Raw genomic sequence first — 21,083 nt, 5'->3', positions numbered from 1 at the left:
ACATGTGGAATGCATGAAGGCAGATGGTGGCCTCTCTACTACATGTGGAATGGATGAAGGCAGATGGTGGCCTCTCTACTACATGTGGAATGGATGAAGACAGATGGTGGCCTTCTACTGCATGTGGAATGGATGAAAGCAGATGGTGGCCTCTCTACTACATGTGGAATGGATGAAGGCAGATGGTGGCCTCTCTACTACATGTGGAATGGATGAAGGCAGATGGTGGCCTTCTTCGACATGTGGTATACACGGAGGAGGATCGTGGCCTTCAACTACATGTGGAATGGATGAAGGCAGATGGTGGCCTCTCTACTACATGTGGTATGGATGAAGGTAGATGGTGGCCTTCTACTACATGTGGAATGGATGAAGGCAGATGGTGGCCTCTCTACTACATGTGGAATGGATGAAGGTAGATGGTGGCCTCTCTACTACATGTGGAATGGATGAAGACAGATGGTGGCCTTCTACTGCATGTGGAATGGATGAAGGCAGATGGTGGCCTCTCTACTACATGTGGAATGGATGAAGGCAGATGGTGGCCTCTCTACTACATGTGGAATGGATGAAGGCAGATGGTGGCCTTCTACTGCATGTGGAATGGATGAAGACAGATGGTGGCCTCTCTACTACATGTGGAATGGATGAAGGCAGATGGTGGCCTTTTACTGCATGCGGTATACGCGAAGACAGATGGTGGCCTCTCTACTATATGTGGTATGGATGAAGGTAGATGGTGGCCTTCTACCACATGTGGAATGGATGAAGGCAGATGGTGGCCTCTCTACTACATGTGGTAAAGGTGAAGGCACATGGTGGCCTCTCTACTACATGTGGTATGGATGACGGCAGAACGTGGCCTCTCTACTACATGTGGTATGGATGAAGGTAGATGGTGGCCTTCTACTGCATGTTGAATGGATGAAGGCAGATGGTGGCCTCTCTACTACAAGTGGTATGGATGAAGGCAGATGGTGGCCTCTCTACTATATGTGGTATGGATGAAGGTAGATGGTGGCCTTCTACTACATGTGGAATGGATGAAGGAGATGGTGGCCTCTCTACTACATGTGGAATGGATGAAGGCAGATGGTGGCCTCTCTACTACATGTGGAATGGATGAAGGTAGATGGTGGCCTTCTACTACATGTGGAATGGATGAAGGTAGATGGTGGCCTCTCTACTGCATGTGGAATGGATGAAGGTAGATGGTGGCCTCTCTACTACATGTGGTAAAGATGAAGGCAGATGGTGGCCTCTCTACTACATGTGGTAAAGATGAAGGCAGATGGTGGCCTCTCTACTAAATGTGGTATGGATGAAGGTAGATGGTGGCCTTCTACTACATGTGGTATGGATGAAGGTAGATGGTGGCCTTCTACTGCATGTGGAATGGATGAAGGCAGATGGTGGCCTCTCTACTACAAGTGGTATGGATGAAGGCAGATGGTGGCCTCTCTACTATATGTGGTATGGATGAAGGCAGATGGTGGCCTTCTATTACATGTGGAATGGATGAAGGTAGATGGTGGCCTTCTACTGCATGTGGAATGGATGAAGGTAGATGGTGGCCTTCTACTACATGTGGAATGGATGAAGGTAGATGGTGGCCTTCTACTGCATGTGGAATGGATGAAGGTAGATGGTGGCCTTCTACTACATGTGGAATGGATGAAGACAGATGGTGGCCTTCTACTGCATGTGGAATGGATGAAGACAGATGGTGGCCTTCTACTGCATGTGGAATGGATGAAGGCAGATGGTGGCCTCTCTACTACATGTGGAATGGATGAAGGTAGATCGTGGCCTTTTACTGCATGCGGTATACGCGAAGACAGATGGTGGCCTCTCTACTGCATGTGGTATGGATGACGGCAGAACGTGGCCTCTCTACTACATGTACATGTGGTATGGATGAAGGTAGATGGTGGCCTTCTACTACATGTGGAATTGATGAAGGCAGATGGTGACCTCTCTACTACATGTGGTAAAGATGAAGGCAGATGGTGACCTCTCTACTACATGTGGTATGGATGAAGGCAGATGGTGGCCTCTCTACTACAAGTGGTATGGATGAAGGTAGATGGTGGCCTTCTACTACATGTGGAATGGATGAAGGCAGATGGTGGCCTTCTACTACATGTGGTAAAGATGAAGGCAGATGGTGGCCTTCTACTACATGTGGAATGGATGAAGGCAGATGGTGGCCTCTCTACTACATGTGGTAAAGATGAAGGCAGATGGTGGTCTCTCTACTACATGTGGTAAAGGTGAAGGCAGATGGTGGCCTCTCTACTACATGTGGTAAAGGTGAAGGCAGATGGTGGCCTTCTACTGCATGTGGAATGGATGAAGGCAGATGGTGGCCTTTCTACTGCATGTAGAATGGATGAAGGCAGATGGTGGCCTTCTACTACATGTGGAATGGATGAAGGTAGATCGTGGCCTTTTACTGCATGCGGTATACGCGAAGACAGATGGTGGCCTCTCTACTGCATGTGGTATGGATGACGGCAGAACGTGGCCTCTCTACTACATGTGGTAAGGAAGTCAGATGGTGGCCTCTCTACTACATGTGGTAAAGATGAAGGCAGATGGTGGTCTCTCTACTACATGTGATATGGATGAAGGCAGATGGTGGCCTCTCTACTACATGTGGTAAAGATGAAGGCAGATGGTGGCCTTCTACCACATGTGGTAAAGGTGAAGGCAGATGGTGGCCTCTCTACTACATGTGGTAAAGGTGAAGGCAGATGGTGGCCTCTCTACTACATGTGGTAAGGAAGACAGATGGTGGCCTCTCTACTACATGTGGTAAAGATGAAGGCAGATGGTGGTCTCTCTACTACATGTGATATGGATGAAGGCAGATGGTGGCCTCTCTACTACATGAGGTAAAGATGAAGGCAGATGGTGGCCTCTCTACTACATGTGGTAAAGATGAAGGCAGATGGTGGCCTCTCTACTACATGTGGTAAAGGTGAAGGCAGATGGTGGCCTCTCTACTACATGTGGTAAAGGTGAAGGCAGATGGTGGCTTCTCTACTACATGTGGTTTGGATGAAGGCAGATGGTGGCCTCTCTACTACATGTGGTAAAGGTGAAGGCAGATGGTGGCATTCTACTGCATGTGGAATGGATGAAAGGCAGATGGTGGCCTCTCTACTACATGTGGTAAAGATGAAGGCAGATGGTGGCCTTCTACTGCATGTGGAATGGATGAAGGTAGATCGTGGCCTTTTACTGCATGCGGTAAACGCGAAGACAGATGGTGGACTCTCTACTGCATGTGGTATGGATGACGGCAGAACGTGGCCTCTCTACTACATGTGGTAAGGAAGACAGATGGTGGCCTCTCTACTACATGTGGTATGGATGAAGGCAGATGGTGACCTTCTACTACATGTGGTAAAGATGAAGGCAGATGGTGGCCTCTCTACTACATGTGGTAAAGATGAAGGCAGATGGTGGCCTTCTACCACATGTGGTAAAGGTGAAGGCAGATGGTGGCCTCTCTACTACATGTGGTAAAGGTGAAGGCAGATGGTGGCCTTCTACTGCATGTGGAATGGATGAAAGGCAAATGGTGGCCTCTCTACTACATGTGGTAAAGATGAAGGCAGATGGTGGCCTTCTACTGCATGTGGAATGGATGAAGGTAGATCGTGGCCTTTTACTGCATGCGGTAAACGCGAAGACAGATGGTGGACTCTCTACTGCATGTGGTATGGATGACGGCAGAACGTGGCCTCTCTACTACATGTGGTAAGAAGACAGATGGTGGCCTCTCTACTACATGTGGTAAAGATGAAGGCAGATGGTGGCCTCTCTACTACATGTGGTTTGGATGAAGGCAGATGGTGGCCTCTCTACTACATGTGGTAAAGGTGAAGGCAGATGGTGGCATTCTACTGCATGTGGAATGGATGAAAGGCAGATGGTGGCCTCTCTACTACATGTGGTAAAGATGAAGGCAGATGGTGGCCTTCTACTGCATGTGGAATGGATGAAGGTAGATCGTGGCCTTTTACTGCATGCGGTAAACGCGAAGACAGATGGTGGATTCTCTACTGCATGTGGTATGGATGACGGCAGAACGTGGCCTCTCTACTACATGTGGTAAGGAAGACAGATGGTGGCCTCTCTACTACATGTGGTATGGATGAAGGCAGACGGTGACCTTCTACTACATGTGGTAAAGATGAAGGCAGATGGTGGCCTTCTACCACATGTGGTAAAGGTGAAGGCAGATGGTGGCCTCTCTACTACATGTGGTAAAGGTGAAGGCAGATGGTGGCCTTCTACTGCATGTGGTATGGATGAAGGTAGATGGTGGCCTCTCTACTACATGTGGTAAAGATGAAGGCAGATGGTGGCCTCTCTACTACATGTGGTAAAGATGAAGGCAGATGGTGGCCTCTCTACTACATGTGGTAAAGATGAAGGCAGATGGTGGCCTCTCTACTACATGTGGTAAGGATGAAGGCAGATGGTGGCCTCTCTACTACATGTGGTAAAGGTGAAGGCAGATGGTGGTCTCTCTACTACATGTGGTATGGATGAAGGTAGATGGTGGCCTCTCCACTACATGTGGTAAAGGTGAAGGCAGAGGGTGGCCTCTCTACTACATGTGGTATGGATGAAGGTAGATGGTGGCCTCTCTACTACATGTGGTATGGATGAAGGCAGATGGTGGCCCTCTACTACATGTGGTATGGATGAAGACAGATGGTGGCCTCTCCACTACATGAGGTATGGATGAAGGTAGATGGTGGCCTCTCCACTACATGTTGTAAGGATGCAGTCAGATGGCGGCCTTCTATTGCATGTGGCATGAATGATCGAAGGAATAAGCAATTCTGCATCTGTTTGAATACCACAGATTACAAATGTGCCAATGTATAACATCAGGATTGCTTTGTAATTTATATTGATTTACGGTTTGACACATAAAAGAATTGCAACCAAACCAGTCGATACTGCTGCCACACCTTTGAAGTGTAGACAATGGCAACTATCCGTGGCTGTGTGGCCAAAGAACGTGTCAATATTGTCCTCATATACACTTACAACTGAAATTTAATTTCCGCTGTAGTCGCAAGTGCCTTGAAAAGAACCAGTAAACTTTAAATTTGCCTTTCATTACACTGTGTAAATAATGATTTGCACAAACTTAAATTTGCGGTGTATCGTGCTGTTTTTGTTGCTGTGTTGCTATGTGTTGTGCTGTGCTGTGCTGTTTAGCGTGCTGAGGTTTTCAGTCCTGTGTTAAGTTGGGTTATTTTGTGCTGTGTGTTCTCTTTGTGTTGTGATGTATTGCATTGTGTTGTGTCGTACAATGTTGTGTGTTGTGCTGTGTTCTGTTTAATGCGATGTGTTGTATTTTTTGTTGTGGTGTGCTTTGTGTTGTGCTATGTGTTATTTCGTGATTTATTGATTGTCCTGTGAAATGGGATGTATTGTGTTTCTTTGTGCGATGTGTTATGTTTTTTGTTGTTGTGTTCTTTGTGTTGTGCTATGTGTTATTTTGTGATCCGTTGATTGTTCTGTTTAATGCGATGTATTGTTTCTTTGTGCGATGTGTTATGTTTTTTTGTTGTGGTGTGCTTTGTGTTGTGCTATGTGTTATTTAGTGATTTATTGATTGTCCTGTGAAATGGGATGTATTGTGTTTCTTTGTGCGATGTATTGTGTGAACAAAGGCTTGACAAAATAGAAAAATATTAAAGGTGTAATTCCAGCCACCAAGACAGGTCTTCATACATAAATAACGGTAGACACAGAAAACCTTCAATAACAATAACGTACTCGCGTGAGCTAAATATACAGACGATTTGGTATGTGTGGCTGATGGCCCTTTGTCTGACGTGACAACTCACCTTTGTCAGCACAAACCAGTTGACGTCAAAGTTACTGTTAGCCAGCTTGTCTGCCTGGAATGAAAAAGAGGCATAGTCAAATTGAATTCCGTTACATCAAAATAACGATTTACACATGTTTTAGAATTATTATGACTCATTATCATATTTATGTTATCAATAATTCATAGAACCACGGGGCTGTTTACCCCTTTGTTATAAGCATACGAAGTTGTAATTAGGAATCTACCGAATATTAAAACAAATTTTAGACACACTGCAACAATATAATGATTGGGGACACCAATAATGGCCTTCCCAGATTGAACCAATAAGGACCTGGGTCATTGGCCATTTGACGCCGTGATATAACTGGAATACTGTTTCAAAGCGGAGTTAAACTTGCTCTTTGAACAAATGCTTTATCAACATAGCTACCCTCCACCACTAGGAGGCTACAGACAAACTTACAGTGCCGAGGAACTTTTCAGCATTGTCAACGTTGGATATGATGAAGATGTTCTTGATCTCGATGTCCTGCAACATCTTGAGCTGCCTCTGTGTCTCCTCCTGGTCGGCCGTCTGGCGGACATACAGATGTTGGGCCGGCACATTCGTCAGCACTCGCCGGGGTGTGTTCTGGATGTCTGGCGGGAGACAAGCAATCTGTCACTTCTTGTCTATTTTTCTTTACATTTGTGTTGGCCTAATAAAATCATACAATCGACTCTGGTTTTAGCAGAGATTTTTAATGAATATGGAAAGTGTTTTGTCGCCTCTTTTTTAATCTTACACTGATAGAAGAATAGTTTAGCGTAATCCTCTTAGAAAATATACAACACAACAATATATCAAGCCAACTGATTTTATTTGATTTATTCTTGTTAATGTTATGTATATGTATTCAAATGAAAGGTTGTAAGGAATTCAGAGAAAGAATTATCCTTATACTTTTTTAAACAACGGTAACAGGATATGTATAGTCAAAACTGGCATGATCTTCTTCTCGTTTCCTAAGCCATTACAAGGATATCAAGTCTGCTATAGAACCAGAGAGGTATATAAGTATGTTAGATGATAAATCACTTGTTGGGGAATTGTGTAAATTCAGAATGTCATTACACAATTTCAGTGTAAATTTTAGACGTAGGTGTGAAAAAAGGGACGTTGAAATGGGTATCTGTAAAAACTGCCAATTAGGAGAAATTGAGGATGAATTTCATGTTTTATTAGTATGTGAAAAAGATAAACATCTTGGAGAAATGTATATTCCTATGTTTAACAATAGGCAAAAAAATAGAGATGTTAATGATCAGTTTTATAAAATCCAACAACTCTGCTGTTATACGTTCATTAGCCATATTGCTGAAACATATATTCTCTGTCAGATAGTTTTTATATATCATGTACATCACGTGACTAAACAAATGAAACTGAAAATGTCAACTGTACAATAGGCCATGTGGCTTTAAATATCAATCTATCTATCTATGTCATTGTCTTCGTAAGGTAATATTCTTGTTTCAAGATCATTTCAGCGCTGTGGGGTTACAAACTCTCTCTCTCCTACAATCTGCATAAAATACTTACCAAAAGACTCATCATAGACAATGGCAACATTGTTCAGATTCTCCTTGCGAACGATTGCTGCGACGACACGCAACAACTCGACTGAAGTAGGTTCCACCTCGAAGTGGATGGTGCTGTCGCCGCTGGAGTAGCGGTAGTAGGAGCTGTCGACAATGGAGGTGTAGGCGATGCCGAGTGTGCTTGCAAAGGACCTCATCAACGGTGCAACACTTGGGGATGTGATGTCAATGATGCCAATCACACCGTCCGCGACTCTGTCACAAACTGAAAATACCATGAACATTTTAGAATTTCTCTTACAATTTTTTAGTTTATTTTATAGTTTAAATTTAATGCTTTTGTTATGCTTGTGTTTCAATCTCAATATTGGGTATTTGTGTGTGAGTGTAGAGAGAGAATTGGACGAGGGTACTCTACTCCTATCGCCCCCTGTCACATGCAATAAAAGGTTATCCAACCATCAGTCAAGTGAGACAGAAGGCTATCATATCGCGCCACTGTCACGTGAAGCAATATTCTACCATATCACCCCTCTGTAACATAAATCAATACTTTTAGTTATGGTGTCTTTAGTTGCCGTTTACGGTGTCATGTTAGGTTAACGGGGAAATATTGGGCGAGGCCCAATATTTTTCTGCTAACCTAATATGACACCGCATACGAATTTATTATGCCGAAAGGTTTACACTATTTAGTATCTTTGTCACACATGTCATGTCAGAATGAAAACTTAACACTTACAACCGGTATAAACTACAGTACCAGTACACATGTTTCCGATACAATGCTTTAATGTAAACATAAATATTAACAATGGAATATTATATATAATGATCTAAATACGGGCTCATGTGGGATCAGTAGTTCTGCTGTCTGATTGGTCAATCTCACTTTGAAGCACAGACTTTATTTATTATATTATAGAGAAAAATAGCTCACAACGGAGGTCACGGATTTACAAATAGCAACGTCATAGAACATTATATAGGATGACGTCACAAACAAACGTGACGCCAATGACGTCAGATAGCAATAGAATAGCAATAGCAGCCCGACGTTAGGGATAAGCGGACTGCTATCAAGTTACTGTTGACCACAGAGTCCTGTTAACATGCGGGCAGTTTTATTATAATTCTATCCATTTTAGGTATAATACTTGTTTAAACGTTCACATTTAGTGAGTTATATATTCCATTGTTAACGTTTGTGTTTACATTAGAGCGTTGTATCGGAAACATATGTACTGGTCCTGTCATTTATACCGGTTGTAAGTGTCAAGTTTTCATTTTGACATGACAAGTGCGACAAAGATACTAAATGGTGTAAACCTTTCGGCATAATAAATTCGCGCAATATTTTCCTGCTAACCTAATATGACACCGTATACGGAAACTAAAGACACCATAACTAATAATTTCCCCCTCTGTCACATGAAGCAATATTCTGTCATTTTCCCCTCTGTCACATGAAGCAATATTCTGTCATATTCCCCTCTGTCACATGAAGCAATATTCTGTCACTCGTATTCCCCTCTGTCACATAAAAGCAATGTTATCCCCTTATGGCCCTTCAGCCACTTGAATTAGTATTACCCAATGTCGCCCCTCAGTCACATGAAGCAATAATCTGTCATATCACTCTTCTCTTCTTTCGCATGAAGCAATATTCTGTCATATCACCCTTCTTTCGCATGAAGCAATATTCTGTCATATTCCCCTCTGCCACATGAAGTAATAGTATCCCCTATGGCCCCCTGCCACTTGAATTAGTCTGACACAATATCACCCCTCAGTCACATGAGACAATGTTCTACCATATATCCCTTTTGTCACATGAAGCAATATCCTATTATATCACATCTCTGTTCATGAAGCAATATTCTACCATGTCGCCACTGTGCCACTTCAATTAGTATTACACCATCTCACCCCTTTTTCAAATAAAGCAATATTGTATCATATCACCCCTATGAAGCAATATTCTGTCATGTTCCCCTCTGTCATATGAGGCAATACACAACCATAACACCTCTCTGTTACATAAAACAATATTCCAAGATATCACTTCCTCTCACTTATCAATATTATAACACTATCTCACCCCTCTGTCATATGAAGCAATATTCTAACACATGAATTGAAATTGATAATTGTAGGTGAGGTGAGGTGAGGTGAGGTGAGGTGAGGTGAGGTGAGGTGAGGTGAGGTGAGGTGAGGTGAGGTGAAATGGGGCTAAAAGTCGCGTTCAAGATTATTGCACATATATAGCGACGCGTATTCATAGGTGTGGGTGCATGTACTTGTCCTGATTCATGTCGGTTTTTTAGTACTAATCCATCGATACTAGTATTTAATGGATTCCTCCCTCAGAAGGAGTACAGGGTTTACCTTTCGACGAAGTTACGGAAGCGAAAGGGTCCACATTTATGATCATAGAATGGAGATACAATACACTGGATAAGTTAACATTTACATTAAATAATGGCTATATCTGTAAAGCCTTTTGTGGTCAGCTATTAATCCTGGAGAATAGTCATACGTTCCCCAGGAGCGCAGCTGGAACAACAACAATAGATTTGTATTCGCTCCATTAGAGTCACATATGGTGGATCCAAAGCATGAGAGATGTTTCATTGATATGAAATACAAAAAATACCTTCAAAAGCCATCGATCGTTGAACTAAACACAACATATTATTAATATTATTACTAGTCGTATCATCTTGCAGTGCGGAGCTCCCCAAAGATATACATCAATCAACACGCCAATATAACGAGCAATCGGATCTAGGATGATGAAAGCTTAAATATTCGTATACGAGTATGAACAATGTAGTTATCAGATGACCCCTGTATGCTTTCAGGGAAATGTCTTGTGATAGCGGTTTGTACAGAATAGAAATATTTTCGCATCAGCGCGTTGAAGTCGAATATATCATTAGAATTAAGGCCGCGTTATCCTCTGTAACGTTCTTGCATACATATTATTAACGTGAGGTAAGGTGGACCAGAGGTTTATGTCAGTTAGGATCGGCTGGTCGTGGGTTCGAATCCCAGATTCTATTATACTGTGTATGTAACACTGAATTTTGAGCGATAGTTAACACGCACCCCTTGCGCAACATAACGCACCATTCTCCCACTTATTAAGAAACTTAAATTAAATAATAAGGATTTTAAAAGTACATTTTATGTTAAAATCTATATTTACAGATCAGGAGACAGTAGTGACTGGAATACAATCATCTTTCCAGGAAATGCTGGAGTACCAGAATATAAATGGTAGTCTACAATCAGGTCGCTACCATCCAGTAGGCCCGAGGTAATACATTGACATTACATGACATTTCATCAAGCGAGCAGATGTTGCTATTTCTCGCCATGTTGCCAAAGTCCCGGAGAATCGAGTTTGACAGGAAACCGCATTATTGTGTATTTCTACCTCAAACCTCTTTCAACTTCCCCAGGCCAGGACGGTAGCCTTGTGGCCACTGCGTCCGATAGTCATACCCACGGCGTTTCCACCCGTAAAAAGCTCACTTACCTCGTCATGGGATATACTACACTCGATATACTACATGGTACAAACTACATCCGATATACTGCAATGTATATACTACATGGGACATACTACATCCGATATACTGCAATGTATATACTACATGGGACATACTACATTGGCTATACTACATGCGATATACTACACTGTATATACTACATGGTAAATACTACATCCGATTTACTGCTATATATATATACTACATTGTATATATTACATTGTATATACTACATTGGGTATACTTCATCCGATATACTACATGGGACATACTACATGGCAAAACTACACGGGACCTACTACATTGGTTATACAACATAGAATATACTACATTGGGTATACTACATCCAATATACTACATTGGACATACTATATCCGATACAACATCCGGTATACTGCAATGTATATATGGGACATACTATATTGTATATACTACATGGGTAATACTCCATTATATATACTACATGGGACATACTACATTGGCTATACTACATCAGATATACTACACTGTATATACTACATGGTACATACTACATCCGATATACTGCAATGTATGTACTACATCTAATATATTGCATTGTATATACTACATGGGACAAACTACATTAGATATACTACATTTGATATACGGTAAACAGCTTTATTTCTGCGCCGTTAAAATATTGCGAATACCACACCAAAGACAATACTGCGACGAGATTTTTTGCGAGTTGCCATGTTGAAATGACCTATCGCTTACCAAACAATAGACAGTATCTCTCCAAAGTTAGTTAATCTGAGTTGGTCGAAAAGTTTACCGGGTGGGATTGCGACCAATTATCAAATACGTTAATTGACTCAACTCAGTGTCCTGACTGTGAGTTTGAATGCAAACAAAATTGTGGACAAAATTGCAAAGGACACTAACGCAATCAAGCGAGGTTGAAAGAAGGCAGGATTACTGTGAGGTAACAGTGACACTTATTGGTCTGTTTACACTGTCATTTGTGATGTATTGTGTGACCATTCTGGATTCATTTGTGTTTTTAACTTATTGAGTAACTTGTGGTTCTGGTTGATGATTTCAACATTTGATGACGTGTTGCAATGAATAAAGTATGTATGTATTATTTATACTTATTTTTGCGTTTTTAATTTTTGCGACTGAGTCTCGTTCGCAAAACTCGCAAAAAATCCCTGTTCACAGTACTACATTCTATATACTACATTGGTTATGCTATAATCCATAAACGTCGCTGTATATACTACATGGGGCATACTACATTATATATACTACATTGTATATACCACATGGGATATACTACATTGGATATACTATATGTGACATACTACATTGGATATACTATATTGTATTTACCACATGGGACATACTACATTGGATATACTACATGGGACATACTTCATCGGATATACTACATTGTATATACCACATGGGACATACTACATTGTAAATACTACATGGGACATACTACAGTAGATAAACTACATCCGATATACTACAATGTATATACTACATGGGACATACTTCATCCGGTATACCTCACTGTATATACTCTAGGGACATACTGCATTGGATATACAACATCCGATATACCACATTGTATATACCACATCCAATATACTGCATTGTAATACTACATGGGAAACCCGTGAAGATCCGGGATAGAATTGGTCTTCAGTAACGCTATGCTTTTCGTAAGAGGCGACTAACGGGTTCGGGTGGTCAGGCTCGCTGACTTGGTTGATACATGTCATTGATCCCAATTGCGTGGATCGATGCTCATGATATCAATCACTGGATTGTCTGGTCCAGACACAATTATTTACAGACCGCCGTCATATAGCTGGAATATATACCCCACTCAGACACGGTATACTGACGCCGAGCCGACCAGTCCTTGTTTTAGCCCCTTAATGCCAAGCGCCAGACAGGGTAACAACAAGTACCATCTTTTAACGTCTTTTGGTATGACGCGGTCGGGGATCGAGTCCCGGACCTTCCGCTCTCCGGGAGGACGCTCTACCACTAGACCACGGAGGCGGTCTGTACTACAATGGACATACTACATAGGACATACTACATTGTATATACTATATAATTTGATAAAAAACAACAACATTCGATGTAATACATGGGATCTACTACAATGGGTATAGTTCATACGATAACAACATTGGCTTTTGAACACTGGGTGTATTACGTGGGACACTCTACATTGCACATATTGTGACATACAATGGTTGTTAAATAATAATTGTAACTGTATTACATTGTTTCTGTTCAGATTCAGTAGACGTTTATTGCACTGTATTTGGACAATGATTAGTTGTCAGGAATGTAGTACCATTTAATGAAAACAGGGGTGAAGAAGTTATTATATTTATACACTAGTGTGATATGTAAACTTCCAGAACAGCGTGGACTGATGTGAAGCGTTAGATAATATTCTGGAAGGTGTTTGGGTGTTAAGTGGGGCGGGCGTGTCCCTGTTTCATCTCACATTTCATCTCACATTTCATCTGACATTAAATCAAGACCGGCTTTCGTGTGAAGATCACTGTTCACCCTGGTGTTCAGCCTAGGCCTATCTCGGAAGCTAAACCACTGTTGCGGCAAGGTGAGTATTATTCTTGACATTGTCATTTCCACTGCTCTCACATTTTATACTGCCATCGAATATAGTACTACCACTCTATTGTGTACTGCCATTGTAATTTCTGTGCATTTATTTGTATTTATTTGCACACGTAGTTAATGTTGTAATACAATTGTTGATTGTATACCAGTTTTTGGTTGTTTGTTGGTTTAACACTAAATTCTTTTACGTACAGATTTCTGATACATTTGATACATCCGATATACTTTAGATCTGATTGCATTATCAATTACAGCTACACCTTTGTCAAACTGTGATTTGACAGACAGTCACGACGTACCTTATGATACACCATATATATCATTGAGACACGTAATTGTAAGCCTTTCTTCAGCTGAATAGTAACATCGACCTAACAACCTGAATATTACCCCGACTGTGTGACTATTGCTTGCATTTCGAGTGGCATTTGGTGCAGTTGTTGAAGGATATGATTGTGGAAAAGATGGATAATACCTACCTTATCTAGTGTGCCGAGAGAGACGCTCTGTTGGATACGATTGTCGAGTAGATGGTACCTACTATTACCTAGTGTGCCGAGAGAGTCGCTCTGTTGGATAAGATTGTCGAGTAGATGGTACCTACCTTACCTAGTGTGCCGAGAGAGTCGCTCTGTTGGATAAGATTGTCGAGTAAATGGTACCTACTATTACCTAGTGTGCCGAGAGAGTCGCTCTGTTGGATAAGATTGTCGAGTAGATGGTACCTAATATTACCTAGTGTGCCGAGAGAGTCGCTCTGTTGGATAAGATTGTCGAGTAGATGGCACTTACCATTACCTAGTGTGCCGAGAGAGTCGCTCTGTTGGATAAGATTGTCGAGTAGATGGCACTTACCATTACCTAGTGTGCCGAGAGAGTCGCTCTGTTGCATAAGATTGTCGAGTAGATGGTACCTACTATTACCTAGTGTGCCGAGAGAGTCACTCTGTTGGATAAGATTGTCGAGTAGATGGCACTTACCATTACCTAGTGTGCCGAGAGAGTCGCTCTGTTGCATAAGATTGTCGAGTAGATGGTACCTACTATGACCTAGTGTGCCGAGAGAGTCGCTCTGTTGCATAAGATTGTCGAGTAGATGGTACCTATCTTTATCTAGTGTGCCGAGAGAGTCGCACTGTTGGATAAGATTGTCGAGTAGATGGTACCTACCTTACCTAGTGTGCCGATAGAGTCGCTCTGTTGGAAAAGATTGTCGAGTAGATGGTACCTACCTTTATCTAGTGTGCCGAGAGAGTCGCTCTGTTGGATAAGATTGTCGAGTAGATGGTACCTACCTTTATCTTGTGTGCCGAGAGAGTCGCACTGTTGGATACGATTGTCGAGTAGATGGTACCTACCTTTATCTAGTGTGCCGAGAGAATCATTGTTTTGCGAGTTGACGAGCTCAAACGTCACTGTCGAGTCTGGCTTGTTTAAATTTTCCAGTATTTTGGGTATTTTGTCATTTTGTTTCTCGATGACTTCGTCGAGGACGACAACTGAAACACATAGAGTAAACACGGTAAGACAGACAAGCTGAAACGTTTAATGATAGACATGTGGAGAACATTTCCAAATTTGACGCACCAGGGACAAAAAAGATGTTCGATGCAATTCCCTATTTTGTCTTGTCCAATATGTTCCCGTGTTTTTTTAGGTGAACAATTGACTTGTCTTTGCATGTATCTGTGATGGGTGCCACCGGTGGGTCAGGATACGCTCACCTTTTCGTGAACACCTACTTTCATCACTATTTGATCGTGATTCATAAACACATGTTCATGATACAGGCGGAATCGTACAATCGACTATGCTTCAGGCAGAGATTTGTGTTGGATATGCAAAGGATTTTGTCGCTTTATTTGCGTACATGTAACTTGAGCATAACAAAGTAGGACATATTGATCAAAAACACGGTGCCACAAACTGAAGGTAAATCAAACACAAACGTATTAATGTGCATATTCTTAATAATAATAATCAATATGCATGTACTACAACACAACGTAGGACCAGGTGTAAAATACCTTATGAAAACATTAATAAAATATATTTAAATATACGTAATGTCAAGATAGCCACCTCCCGGCTTTACTCAGGGACATTATTTGGTTCAGCACTACATTGCTAGACATGCTGACCGCCCCCGTGGTCTAGTGGCAGAGCGTCCGCCCGGAGAGGACGATCCCCGGCCGCGTCATACCAAAAGACGTTAAAAGATGGTACTTGTTGTTACCATGCCTGGTGCTCGGCATTAAGGGGCTAAAAGAAGGACTGGTCGGCACGGAGTATACTGTGTCTGAGTGGGGTATTCATGTTGAACTGCGGCATCATAGAATCTCAGTGCTCTAGCACTATAAATCGGCATTAGTCCGGACTAGTACAGACACACCCACCCACACAAGCGTGCATGCACGTCGCTATGTAAGTGCAATAATCCTGGACGCGACCTTAAACCCAATTTCACCTCTCCCTACCTCACCAATCATTGCTGTAACTGAATTACGCCCACTAACTGTGACGTCATAGATATTGTCTATCCTTATCTAACACTATAATGACGCCCACCTTAGCTTAATTCAGTTACATCTCCAGCAATGCCCGACAAAGGCCGGGATCTTTATGTATTTGATTTCCCCTGTGGGTATGAATAAAAATAATATATTTAGTTTTTTAGCCACAGAATCGCGCTCATGTATACAGATTATATCCAAGACACATAAACACCATCAGCTGTCTTTCCCCATTAAAAGGGCGTTCGGAACTAGAAGCGTATCTTCCCGAGGCAAGGGAGTTAACTGACTATGAAAGTCCAGTTCCCACTTTTAAAATCAGTTAACTCCCTTGCCTCGGGAAGATGCAAGAAGCGTAAATACATAACGTCCAGAATTCACCTCGTTTTGTGTCATGGGGTTTGCTTGCTGTATCCATAATTTCTCGTAATATAAATACAACCAAACATGACCCATTAGCAAGAGGAGCTGCTGCAATGGGAAACTAATATTTGTAAGGCAATTATTAACTGTTATTATTACCCGTGTATATGTGCCATGTCAATTCAAAATATATTTTTAGGTCATTTTCAACAATTTGATTGTCTAACGAGCAAATCGTCTTTATGTTCACAACTCCATTAATCGAAAATTGAAGGCCACGCCGCACTGAAACTACTTCAGAAATAAAGTGTCAGCAATGACGCTACGTTGGCTTCAGCTAGATTGAGCTGAGCAATGAAGACCAGGAAGAAGGTAAAACCCCTTTACCTGTACAAATAGTTTATGGTTGAGTTGAAATGTAGTGCAACATTAGGTTGAAAACACGCGGTGTAGCATTGTGCTGACACGTCACAGTATTTTAATGAAAGCGACAAAACCATTTTCACAATCATGAACTATACAAGCTACAAGCAGCTTCCATTGCACGATTCCGACTCTATCGTGAGCATGTGTTCATGAATCACTACATAATAGTGATAATACCAGGTGTTCGCGAAAAGGTGAGCTAATGTTGCTCCATCGGTGGCGATGCAGCCTTGTCTCGACTAAAGTTCATTTCGCCTACAGTCAGTTCGACTACAGTACTTGTGTGGTGGGTAGTGTGTGTGTGTGTGTGTGTGTGTGTGTGTGTGTGTGTGTTTGTGTGTGTGTGTGTGTGTGTGTGTTTGTTTTTGTTTTGTTTTTTTGTTTTGTTTGTGTGTGTGTGTGTGTGTGTGTGTGTGTGTGTGTGTGTGTGTGTGTGTGTGTGTGTGTGTGTGTGTGTGTGTGTGTGTGTGTGTGTGTGTGCGTGATCAGACTTAACTCAGTAAATAACCCTTTCCATATTCATAAGAACTCGCTGCCCCCAAAGGAGTGGATTGTACGATACCGATTCTTTCATGAGCATGCGCTTACCAAACACCATCAAATAGTAAACACACCAGGTGTCCCCACCCCTCACTTTGCTAATGGACAGGTCCAAACTCGATAATACTGGAGCCATAAACCTTAATACAATGCACACTTGAAATAAAGCCGAATAGTTTAAAATAACCCGCTCAGGGGTAGCTTAGCAGTACATAATGGCAAGCACTCTCAGACTGACAAAATATTACCAAGCTTAGCTTACCCTTCTTCTGATCATGAGTAGGCTCTCGTATGTATTTCAGTTAAAAAAAAGAATCAGAACAGAACTGAAGTTTATCCATGGGAAAGACTTCGGTTCATTGAGTCCCTAGTCTACATTAGTATATACATATTCATGTTCATTTAGAGCATAGAGGATGGACTATAACAGGTGACTCTAAGTTATTATGTTGAACATTTAATAAATCTCGACGAATAAAGTAAAGTTATCTTATATTTAGACTGTAAAAGCCGGACAAAGTTGTATTCAGACGAATATGATATGACACACAAAATGATGCCTATCTTAAATTACTGATACACCATTTGCTTTATAAAGTTCACAAAATTTTAGTTTACTATTAAACAATAAAGCACTTATCACGTTGAACACATGGCTTACTAACAACAACAAACAAATTATCTATTTTCACTTATATGAGTTCATGGTCAAGGATTGACTAACTTTCCTTTAGGTGAACAGATTTCTGAAAAACACTTGTGAGTCAATTAATTAGCAGGAGATGTGTTTTTAGTACTTTCTATATCCGAAGGTATATACGTGTTTTATGCACTATATGCATTTAGTTAAACCTAAATTGTTTGATAGGCATTTCTTAGACGTTGACGGATGACAAAGTAGACAACTTCTTTGTATATTGAAGTAGCTATGTTTCGCTATAGATCATTATAGCATTGTCACATCGTTTGAACTATTAAAGAGTACAGAACAAGTGTTAGGTTAGGTTTCAGAAATAATTTGATATCATATTCATTTGCTGTTGCAGTACAGAACAATTATCCGTCAGAAATAGTTGGCTGAATGTTAGATATTAGGAAAACTGCTTGTTGACTATACTATGATATGTTATATTGGGTCATTATATGTAAGACATATATTCAACTCTCTCTCATTCTGACCGCCTCCGTGGTCTAATGGTAGAGCGTCCGCCCGGAGAGCGGAAGGTCCGGGGCTCGATCCCCGGCCGCGTCATACCAAAAGATGTTAAAAGATGGTACTTGTTGGTACCCTGTCTGGCGCTCGGCATTAAGGGGCTAAAACAAGGACTGGTCGGCTCGGAGTCAGTATACTGTGTCTAAGTGGGGTATTCATGTTAAACTGCGGCATGGTATCTCAGTGTGCTAGCACTATAAATCGGCATCAGTCCGGACTAGTACAAGCAGCCACACACACATACACGTGTATGCACGTCGCTATATAAGTGCAAGAATCTTGGACGCGACGTTAAACCCCATTTCACCTCACCTCTCTCATTCTTCGTCATCTTACTCTACACGGGCTGGTCTTCTATGTTTCTGAAGGGGTCAGCTTTTTACCCTTCTCATCGCTGGTGCATAACGTTTGATTACACTGTTGACGAAAAGGACTCGAAGAAATCCATCCGCCAGTTAGTGTTTTCAACACATTTTGATAAGTACTTCTATGTTTGAGTTACTCTGTCACTGAATTTATGTATAACGAATCACTCATTATATTTGGAGAAATAAGTATAACAATCCTTCAAATAAAACATTTAAGGTTTTTCAGACAGGCCAACAAGGAATGGCTGTCATGATAAGCTTGGACTACCTATTGTTACACTGGATCTATTCAATACCCCCCAATGCAGTCAGTATATAAATAGTTTTCCCATTTCATATTTTTTAGAAATAACTAAAGCTTTTAAACTAAACACATATAAATAATTAAATTCATTTATCAGATAAACATAAGGTTATATAATTAAGATAATAATTAATAAGTTAAAATTGATTGCAATCACTGCTTGTTTATACCTAAGCGACCTTTATTAGATGATCAAACATATTTACCAGCCCTAGTTGTTGTAGGCAGTAAAATTATCTGGGAGAGGATTTTGATATGTTTGACCCCCTCCCTTTTAGAGGTGCTGCACAAGACCTTGTGTCAAATTTCATTGCAGTCGGTGGGCAACACCCGGGCTCGAGGGCTTATGAGACATCAGTTGTCATTGAAATACTCAGAAAAATTATTTTTAAACGACATCTAAGATCACATAAAACAACTCCTAAACTAATTTATAATATGACATAAAATCAACCAAACACGCATACCAGACGATATAAAATCCATCAAACACACATACGAAACAAAACATAATATATTAAACGCTCTTTGGAATTTGAGGATGTTGAAAATGTCCTGGAAAATTAAAAAAAATGATATATTTATTTACACCATTTGAGCATGCAACAATATGTCATGTTGACCTTGTTTGGGGTTAATCCACTCAACTATGACCTATGTGATTATAAGCTGTCTGACAAGAGGGATGTCTGACAAATAAGGGATACCGAATTTTAGTATATCCTTCTTGTTTTCCAAATTTCTAATACCAATGAGAATAATTAGTCTCGGTAATCCGCCGAAACAGATTCCACTGGGCGGAAAAAGCGAAATAGCGTGCAAATTATGTGAATGAATAACTGAAAATCAGTGATGACACCAGGTGTTCGCAAAAATGGCAATCATGTCCTTACCTACCAGTAGCACCATTGACCTATTACTCACACCATTTTTTGCATACAAAAATATTGTCACGCGACGGCGGCCTGTAAACAAACCAGACAATCAAGTGATGGACCAGACAATCCAGTGACACGACAGCGCATTTTCTGATTTTGTTCAAAGCGATTTGTTAATTTTGAATGACGTTTGATGTGTACACGTGCAGAGATTCATTGTTCATGTCGTTAGTATTTTCTAAAGAAGTGTGAATTGTTTTTGTATTACTACCAGCGCATTCATCTTTGTGATAGAGCAATGTTCACCGCAAGACAAACCTTTCCATTAACAAGGGTAATGAGTCATACGTAACATAATCCTATGTACACACATGTCTTTTTCTTTTTATTGATTTTTATGTCTTTGTAGCAATAATTGGAGAAAGAAAGGTCAAGCTGTTCGATTACATGGATACCAATACAGTCAAGCCTGGTTAAACTGGACACAGTGCTTTCCGTGTATTATGTGAGAATCAAGGTGAAAATTATATGAATCGATCAGTGAAAATCAGTGATGACACCAGGAGTCCGCGAAAATAAGACACATGCCCGTCCCTACCAGTAATATAGGGATAGTTTCGCATACGATAACGCTAATGTCACATTACGCCCAACTGCCATAGAGCGGCAGGTAATTATGAGCAGCAGTATATCTGAAACACAAAAATGTAAACACAGTTACCCTAAACAAACCCCGAAGTCACGTCGCTTAATCTACGTATGGTGTCTTTATAGAGTTAATGACGACGCATTCTATTAATTTAGATCGGTGAATATGACTACATTGTGGATGTA

At 41.1% G+C, this 21,083-nt stretch overlaps 1 protein-coding gene across 1 annotated transcript in view; it reads right to left on the bottom strand.

The window, feature by feature from the left end:
* LOC124138075 (ionotropic receptor 25a-like) overlaps positions 1-21,083 on the bottom strand; it is a 56,922-nt gene that overhangs the window by 19,663 nt on the left and 16,176 nt on the right. Inside the window, exons 2-5 of the mRNA XM_046504594.2 lie at positions 15,003-15,143; positions 7,452-7,715; positions 6,333-6,508; positions 5,883-5,936 (exon numbers count right to left, since the gene is read on the bottom strand). Of these exons, the coding sequence (XP_046360550.1) occupies positions 5,883-5,936; positions 6,333-6,508; positions 7,452-7,715; positions 15,003-15,143 (635 nt within the window). The remainder of the gene's footprint in view (positions 1-5,882; positions 5,937-6,332; positions 6,509-7,451; positions 7,716-15,002; positions 15,144-21,083) is intronic.

The sequence above is a fragment of the Haliotis rufescens genome, unplaced genomic scaffold (assembly GCF_023055435.1).
Source record: "Haliotis rufescens isolate VD_foot unplaced genomic scaffold, xgHalRufe1.0.p SCAF_12, whole genome shotgun sequence".
Lineage (NCBI taxonomy): Eukaryota > Metazoa > Mollusca > Gastropoda > Lepetellida > Haliotidae > Haliotis > Haliotis rufescens.
Note: the sequence above shows the minus strand (reverse complement) of the source record. Positions and strands in the feature narration are given on the sequence as shown.